Below are 10,052 nucleotides of genomic sequence, written 5' to 3' on the forward strand. Positions count from 1 at the left end.
TAGACAGTTTGCCTCTAAAGCAAAACAAAACAAAGTATAAACAAACTTCTCAAACTTCAAAGAAGAATAGGTGCCTACAACAAAACAAGTGACCATGTCATACAACAAAGAAAGGTGGCTATTGTTTAGGAGTAGGGTTTCCTGTTGATAGTGAGGAAATAACAAACAATTGCATTCATGTGAAACAGGTTTCCTTTGTTGTGCGATACATCATGCTGGAGAATCACCATCTGACTACAGTTGAACTGTCAAACTAGAGGACATTAAGTCAATGACCAACTCTCTGTGGAAATCAACAAAACCAGTTCATCAAAACCTGGACAGGTTTTCCTACCCTGAATGTGTGGTGATGTATGCAAGATCCTAGAATAATGTCTGGTATAATGGTATTGCATAATAGTTTCCTTAAAACTGTATTTTAACCAATCTTTTCTTCATTCCAAAACTCAGTACTTGAATGAAACAGTGAGAAAAAAATATCCTTTTCAATTTTAAAAAAATACTAATTAAGCTAACAACAAGCAATTGCATATTTTAATACTGGAGGATGAATACTGCTATGCATGAATGAACAAGTAGTGGTGATCATGGTGGTGGATGCAGGGGATGAATGAACTCAGGGACATGAAAAACAGACAGCCATATAATACATTTCATGACTGTTACCAGTTGGAAAACCAAGGAATAAAGTTATTGTCTGGTTCAATATTTACAAAGTCAAAACTGCTCATTTAATAGCCCCTATCCTTTTCCACTGTCTGGGTTTTCCAGAAGTGACTGTATACTGTTAGTAACTGAGTACACATAATACATTACACTGGCCAAAATAAACTTACAGTTCTAAATATACATTATTCGAAAGTTGACTTGGTGTAAAAAAAAAAAGAAGCCATCAGGTACTCCATGCTCTGATAGCTCCAGTCAAAACAAATTTGTGAAATGACAAAACACTTCTGAGTTCTCTGTATTTTGTTTTACCACTGGAACGCCACTGCTCGCTCTGTTGCGTTGCAAATATAGCTTGATCATAAAGAGAATAGGAGTGAAAATGGAACGTGTGTGAATTTTATGGAGAACACAGAGCTACAGACTCATCTGAGCTGAAACTAAATTCTATGACTGTACTTCCAAATTGAATATATTTATACTACTTTCGACATTCAATACTTCGCCGTCTTAAGAAGTATCTGGTACGGGTAGAAACATGATACATGATCAATTTAATTTTTTTAAGTATCACATGAACGTTACTTCTTCACTCATATCCGTCTGCTAGCTCTTTTATCGAAGATATGTTACTTGATATCTGGCTTTTAGGAACACCAAATTTCTTGATCGCCATTGTACACGATCACTTCGACAAGGTAACTAATACAATTGTGATACTTAGAGGTAATTACTAGTTTTTTCTTTTCAGTAGTGTTATTATTAGGCTTATATAAAACTGTAATCCAGACGAGTGCTATAGAAGTAGTACATTGTAAACGAGCAGTGTGCCCAGTCACGTATCGATCGAGCTATCGTCCCTCCCACTTTCTGCGATAACAACGATACTACATACTAGTAACCACTTTCAGGCAATCTCAGTGCCGACAAATTCTGTAACATCTTAAATATTTTTGTTTCATTTTCATGGAGCACGCACTTTTAGCAAACAAATCTGAATGCTACTTTCAAAGTGACAAACTGAGAGAAGAAAAGTCGATAGTAAACCGTGAAAGACGGATACAAGTTTATATTGAATGGGATTTAAACTTAAAGCCAAGATGAATTAACGTCAACTTCGAACTTCACTTTCAACTGCCTCGCAGCAATTTATTGTAGGATCACATAATTTTCAATTTCCGTTTATCTGTACACTACACCTGCACGTCTTTACACATACACACTTACCGAAAAGCCAGCCCAATAAGGACACGCATTGCGTACTCTGTTGGAAGTCGAGAGACCAAAAGCCGCAAAACTCACAGCGACAATAGTCAATCCTAGCAAGACTTGACAGGCTCCGAAACAAAGCGTGATCCTTTGCCGTTTTGGTCGCAAAAGCGACCGTCGAACGGTCAGCCGATCTCGTAATCCTGGCAATTCATTCATGTCTTCACACCGTAGCTAAAGCAGCCATTAGAAGCCTGACGTAACAATCATTCGTTGCAAAACATCGGAGAGTTCATCAGACGGCATATCACTGCATCGCTGGGCAATCCGTAAAATGGCGTTGAGATAGTTAACTCCCATAATGCAAAGCGACCACTGCCTCTTGAGACAAGGTGAAAAACAACAAATCACGATTGTTTACAAAATGTTGTTATATAAACAAACTGAAACTTACGCACAACTTTTTGGAGGATTTTTTTCCTTCTAATTAATAAGCATTTACAGTATAATAGTAATAAAATGAAGAAGAAATAACGTGTATGAGTAAAACAATGCTTTGTATTATTGGTCATTTTGGAAGTGATGTATAAAACATGCCAGAGAACCATCTCAGATACAAAATGCATGAAACTTAAAGATATTTTTGTCTATGATCGTAATTAATTACGTTCATCAAAACATTACTTTTTTAAGATGACGTCACATTATTTCCCAGCGTAATTTGTCACATATTATCAATTAAATATGCAAATCACTCACAGTCAGTCTAAAACTAAAGTTCTATCAAAACGGTAATCTCAACTTTTAATATGAGACAGTGCAATTTTGAGATTTGAAGGAATTTCAACATTATTTTGCATCCCTTTTCTTTTTCAGAGTAATTTTACAACTAGTTATGTTATTCAGTTTTCCCCAAAATATTACTTTTCAAGGAAAGTCCTGTCAACAATAAAATATGTTATGAACTATGGAATGGATAAGCAAAAAGCATAGAGCATGGCAAACACTACAATTTTTTTTTTAAATCTAGAGTTAGAGGAACTAATTATGTAAGAGACAATATATTTTCTATCGTCTTTTGGTTATAGCACAGATAATTGATTGTGTAAACCTGGATCTAAAGATTTATTTTCACTTTTTTCATTGGAAAACAAAAACACAATAATAAGTAGTAACTAAAACGCCTTCTTGTTTACAAACACAATGTACCAGTCTGGTAATTAGTCAAAATTTAACAAGCTGAAGGCTAAAATTGTAAACTTAAACTTAAACTTAATAACTTAATATTGTACTTTGATTACATTTTCACTGTCTTTGAATTACGATTTGACTTCTAAAAACAGAAGTATGTCCTTGAAATGTTAATAAAATTCCTGAATTGTGACCTCAAAGAGTTACTGCTGTGACCTTATTATGTAATATACAATTTATAGCATAGACTATAGATGAATCGTCCACCACAGTCCTTGAGAGACTTTTTTTAGTCTTATAAATCTTCAAATGTTGTGAGTTTGTAATTTACATTTAGTTTATGATAGGAAAATGTTGCCCTTCATTTTTCCCCAATTACTAGTACTCTAGCTCCCAAGGTTGGGCGTATACATGCACAGACTGTTTCAAAATCAATCACTCATGTTATCAGTTCGTGTTTTTGAAAAGTTAGTTTAATTCAAAGAAGAAAGTCTGCTTATAAAGAACGTCAAAGATGAATGGCGAAATCAAATTAATTATTCAATTACCAGTCTATGCTTTCTAAGCCTGGATTCACATATTGTTAGCACCATCTTACACTGTTACAGTCAAACATTGCACCAAGAGATCATGTTGTTCTGGTGTGTGAGAATTAAAATACCAAGAAAGGTAAGTAAATGTACACAGAAAATACTCCTATCTTTGTCTCACATCAACATCCATCAGGATTAAACAAACTATTTAAAAGAAAATAACAATAATAATATTTATTTCTTAAAAAACGCCTTCCATGTAAAAAGACATCTCAAGGCGCTGTACAACACAATCATAAAACATACGTAATAATCAGTAAAATCAGAACCCAAAAACGTGAAGGGAAAAAATGAACAGAACAGTTTAAGAATAAGATATCTATGAAAGGTAGCTGTCAGGTGTTATATTCATCAAACTAGCTACAAGCATAAGAAACATAATATCCCAAGGCACAATCGTCAGTTCAAATGAAAAATTATAAGTTTTTAAGTAGGGCAAGTGTTCATTATAATGTCGTCATTAGATGCATTATAATTTATAGATTAAGATTAACACCACTTGACCTTGTTATGTTTGCAATTATCCCTATCTCTAAATATTACATTATATAAAAGTTTAATCTTCAGCGATCTATTATCTCTATTATAACTGCAATACCTTTAAGTAGGACATATCTTGGCCAGTTGTCTTACATATAATAACTAATTATACTCTTAATGCTGTATGTGATCCTTGAGTATTTGTAATCCCCCCCCCCCTCAGTAAAACTAAAATGTTTATAGACAGTATATGTCATATGAATTTTTATGATGGTATTAAACTGATGACAAATGTTTGGATTTAATATACCTATGAAAGCTGTACTTGTTGTAACTGGAGTATTTTGGGGATCGTTTTGTTTCATATCATATAGGCTTGATGTTACACACAGGGGCCTCAGGCTCAGTTAGTTTTGTTTATGAAACAAACAAATGCAAACAAACAAATAAATAAATAAATAAACAAACAAACTCATAAACAAATAAAAACACACAAATAAATAAATAAATAAACAAGCAAACAAACAAATACTGACCCCCAAAATAGTCACAATTGTGATTATTTTGTTTGTTTGTTTGTTTGTTTGTTTGTTTGTTTATTCATTTATTTGTTAGTATTTGTTTGTTTTCGTAAACAAAACTTACTGAGCCTGAGCCCCCTGTGGTTATACATTGAATTATATTGAATCACCTCTAGGTAAACTATGAGAGTCACTGTACACCGTATGTGATAGCATAAAGATGATGAGATATAACATTGAGTTATTACCTACTAGTAAAATAAGAAGGATAGTTTTTACACCATATTTTGATCTCTTTAATGCATTACTTATTATATAAAATACAGACATCAATAATAGATTATCAGGCACAGCAGTTGTTTATTTTAAAATTAGAAATCAATTTTTAGTAAATGCATAGTTGTTTATTGTTTCAGGTACAGCTGTTGTAACGTTAAAGATGTGTAGGGGAATAATGAGTAGTAACTAATATTGAGATGTTTTGTTTGGGTTGCAAAAAAAAAGAAAAAAAGAAACGTTTAATCAGATCATGTTCATTAATTCTCAGTACATGTAATAGCATTTTACCTCATGCTAGAGGGTTAAAATAGAACAACAACTTAGGTTGACTTATTCTCGGTACCTGTACTAGCATTTTATCTTATACTAGAGGGGTCAAAATAGAACAAGGACGTTAACTTATTCTCACATGCACCTATATCAATGCATGTGAAGTGTGTGGAGCAGAATTTATGGTGTAAAACTTATGGTGTCGACCAAGAAATCGAATGTTTGTTATTTTTATGATGCCCCTAGGCAGTCATATTCTATTTCAAGGCCTGAAAATTGCAACAAAATCCCTGTAAACTCTTTTCAATAATAACTTTATTGCTTGACTATATGTTGATTGGGTATAATAAGGTAAAACAACAACAACAACAACAACAACAACAACAACAACAACAACAACAACAAACTTACTGTAGTAGAGACAGTAACATTACACAAATTCTGTTAAAATGAATTTAAGAAAATAGACAACTTTTTAGAAATCAGCCTAGAGTAAGATTTTCATTGTCATAATCTTGATACAAGAAACTCAAAAATAAAATTGTCTAAAAATAACCTGTATGTTCTAAGTGTATTCTGTCCTTGCAGACTATGCATACAACTATTTCAATAAATTCTTCACATTTCATTATGTAGTTATCTTAATTGAAATTTTCAATGTTGCTATAAAGAATTTCAGATTTAATACGACAAATATTTTTCTTTCAATTCTTTGCAATATATAGCAAGAAAGCAATTCAAATAATGTTGGTTATGATAAAAATTTGTCCTTTTCTACTCCTTGCAATATTGGAAGAAATCAATTCAGATAATAATCTTTACAATAAAATTGAAATTCTTCACAATGTTGGATTAATTTATCAAGGAACTGTCTCCAGATGTTGTTTATTATCATAAATATTTTATCTCTTCCAACTTCTTGCAGTATAGCTAAGACATGTTTCAGTATGTCAAATATTCAATAGAGGAAGAGAATTAATCCAGAGATTTATATATCTATCTGACTCAACATTCTGGTGAATGACATTTTCAAACGAGACAGCTGCAGGAGTCTCTGCCAGGCAAGAACGAAGAGTACCAGATAAATGTTCATTGAGAATAATTTCTTTCTTTCTCTCTCTCTCTCTCTCTCTCTCTCTCTCTCTCTCTCTCTCTCTCTCTCTCTCTCTCTCTCTCTCTCTCTCTCTCTCTCTCTCTCTCTCACTCTCTCTCTCTCTCTCTCTCACTCTCTCTCTCTCTCTCTCTCTCTCTCTCTCTCTCTCTCTCTCTCTCTCTCTCTCTCTCTCTCTCTCTCTCTCTCTCTCTCTCTCTCTCCCTCTCCCCCACTCACACTCTCTCTCATTCAATTCCTTATAACAATGCTAGGAAGCGTAGCCTGCTAACTACACTGACTGTATAACTTCCATAGCTGTCATCTTGCTATCATAGAACAAAGGGATGTGTAATGTTGCCTGGATTAAGGATGTATGCCAGTGACATGCCCACCAACTGTCAAATAATGTTGCTATGGTCAATAAGCATCTTTTCCACACACTATACTCTCTTGATACAAAGAAAATATATACTGGCAACATAATTGGCAAAGGTAATTCTGTATCCATCCATACAAGCAAGATGGAATAAAAGAAGTAATATCATTCATATTCATTAAACATCATATTCTATGTATCACTATACAAGCTAGCTTAAGATTACGTGTCCCTATGTTATGGACATCACAGTCAGCACAGTAAACAGGCTATAGGAAGTGTATCAGACAGTACTCATATCTTCACGGAGTCATTTTCTTGAAAACTGTTGACACAGATAACACAGCCATGGTTATCAATCATATTTTTTCACATAATTTCCTGAAATTATTTTGATTAATATCTATAATGGCTAAGCGCTACTGGCCCACACATTATTCATAATCATGTTTGTTTAGGGTGATAGTCATAAAATGAAATTGAAGATTCTTTTCAATGTTATAAAGAGAAGTGTGATATGAAAAATACTAATGATTTATTACAGCTGTAGTACATCATCAAATATATTTCTATTAAGTGACAGCAGTGAATGGCATGTTTATCTGTTCACAAAGGGAGTATATGAAATATGACATATGTAATATGCATATTATACACACACACACACACACACACACACACACACACACACACACACACACACACACACATATATATATATATATATATATATATATATATATATATATATATATATATATATATATAATTGTGTGTGTGTGTGTGTGTGTGTGTAATAGATATATCCCTCTCTAAATATTAAGATAAACATATTTCAGAATACATAATTATACATTCATCTGTCTGTCTGTCTGTCTGTCTGTCTGTCTGTCTGTCTGTCTGTCTGTCTGTCTGTCTGTCTGTTTTATCTGTCTGTCTATCTATATGTTATATGTATATACTATATAATATAATATTTACCTATTACTTTATATCATATATACATATAATACATGTAAAATGTATCTTATATACGATTCAATTTGTAAAAGATTTAAGTTGTCGTTCATAATTCACATATGTACTGTAGTTTTTCTTAAACTGATCGTGTCGTTTTTCTTAAACTGATCGTGTCCTCTTTCTTAAGGTGATCGTGTAGTCTTTCTTAAGGTGAGCATCCAGTTGTCAAATGAGACTCCAAGAGAGGAATGAGTCATCTAATAGTTTTCACTTAATTTTGTTTTGAAGACTCACACAAATCTCTCACAAATTCTCTCTTCTGATAATAAGGTGTATTCAACTAAACAGATTGCTTTCAAATAGGCTAAGTATTGAATTCTCAGCTCTATCTGAGATAGATGGGATTTGTTTTCATACTCCTAGATACTCAACCTGAGTAAATACACAGAAAGAAGATTTAGGTTTGGATGTTTTTCATGATATAGAGTGATATATTCCTAATCTAGTTAAAAGCAGAAAAAATGGTCAGGCCTAATAAAAAAAATTGTGTGGTTCTGATTACACTCAATTTTAGAACAGGTGGGGTAGGTAGATTTTTTATTTTATTATATTACATATTTTTGTTCTGTGTGAGTGCCTAGTTCAGGTTTTCCATTGTTTTCCAAATGGTCTCTGTGTTGTTTATTTCTTCCTATCAGATGTACACACATTACAGATTGGAAGAACATTTATTTTGTCTTTTTAAATTGCTGTCAGTTTCTGCATCCACTATTTCTTGTGAGACTTCACAATTCTGCGATTTGATTATTTTTTTCTTGAATACTTAAAAATTAGGGTTGGCAGTGAAAAGCTAGGAGGGGTGAACCAGAACCAAACAATTATTTTTTCTAGGCCTCATGTCATACATTGATATATGGGATTTTGATAAAATAATATTGCTTGCTGTCAAAAATGATACAATTTTTTTCTTCTAATTATCGCAATTCTTACTTTGAGTGACTGGTCTTACATGTCTAATTCATACCTCAATTTATTTATATGTTTATTCGTTCATAACTCTTCAATGATTCATTCATTAAGAAAACCATTCATAGTTGCATGTACATAAATTTTCATGTAATTCTGTTAATGGTGTGGTGCATGCCAGTGCATATTTAAACACAGTGAATAATCACCAAAACACACAGACAGAAAATTAATGAATTAACTCCTTAGTTGCTGCCTATCACTTTTACTCTTAGACTATTTCTTTCATGTTTGTGGGTTTTTTATCTATTAATTACCTAAATTGACTGCATACACAGACACACACAGACACAGAGATACAGAGACACAAAAACCAACCAATCGGATAAATTAAGGTATCTTTATTTGGGAGATGAAACACTGGTACCTTTTGTTTTACCTCTGTCTCTGTCTCTGCCTCTGTCTCTGTCTCTCTCTCTGTCTCTCTCTGTCTCTCTCTCTCTCTCTCTGTCTCTGTCTCTGTCTGTCTCTCTCTCTCTCTCTCTCTCTCTCTCTCTCTCTCTCTCTCTCTCTCTCTCTCTCTCTCTCTCTCTCTCTCTCTCTCTCTAATATCAAATTTATGATATTACAAGGAATATGATTGAAAATAAATGTCACCACCAAGGTTATATCTAAAATGGTTCTTCACTATGATGTATTTATTTCCAGTACGTGACTTCAAGTGCCAATTATATCATAAAATTATACCACCATCATCTTTAATTGAAGCATAATATCTTTCGATGTATTTCCTACACATAATGAATAATTCTTAAAGGATATATTAAAGGTTACCCAAACACTATAAAAAGGAGGTAGAAAGGAAAGGGAATAAAAAATTAGAATAAGAAATTATACAATTTGAAATTCAAATTCGGCTACAATCAATAAATTTACATTCAAGTTTATAGATTAGGATTAAAATTTAACATGAAAAAACTGGGTTTTTTTTTTAGAAATGCGGTAAAATTTTGTCCAGAATAAAAGAATAATCCTCTGTAATCCTTCTGATTCAACTGATAAGATATCACTCATTTGAGAACCTGGGAATGAATCATGGGCCTTTACAAATATGTCTTTATTATCTATCTCCCACACAGTAGGATCTTCCACACACAAACAACATGTGACTCATAGTGATTCTTACTGCTGAAATTACTGATTCAGAAGTAATTACACAAATAAATCTTCCCTGACTCAAGAAATAAAATAAGAAATAAAACTAGAATGAAAATAGAAACAAACAGTCAGGGCTGAATCATAGTTCAAGTCTGGTGGTCATCACTCTCAAGAATTGCTGTCATTTTTGATTAACTTTTATACTCAAATTAAAATGTGAACAGGTGACTGTAAAATTTGAAAGTTAATAAAAGAAATTTTGAAGGGCTGAATGTCTAACTATAAATTTG

General features: G+C 32.8%; 1 protein-coding gene across 1 annotated transcript in view; it reads right to left on the minus strand.

The window, feature by feature from the left end:
- The window catches only part of LOC144447664 (uncharacterized), a 75,877-nt gene extending 73,688 nt beyond the window's left edge, over positions 1-2,189 (minus strand). Inside the window, exon 1 of the mRNA XM_078137741.1 lies at positions 1,894-2,189. Within this exon, the coding sequence (XP_077993867.1) occupies positions 1,894-2,094 (201 nt within the window). The 5' untranslated portion in view covers positions 2,095-2,189. The remainder of the gene's footprint in view (positions 1-1,893) is intronic.
- Between the last annotated feature and the right edge of the window lie 7,863 nt (positions 2,190-10,052).

This window comes from Glandiceps talaboti, chromosome 16 (genome assembly GCF_964340395.1).
Source record: "Glandiceps talaboti chromosome 16, keGlaTala1.1, whole genome shotgun sequence".
Taxonomy (NCBI): Eukaryota; Metazoa; Hemichordata; class Enteropneusta; family Spengelidae; genus Glandiceps; species Glandiceps talaboti.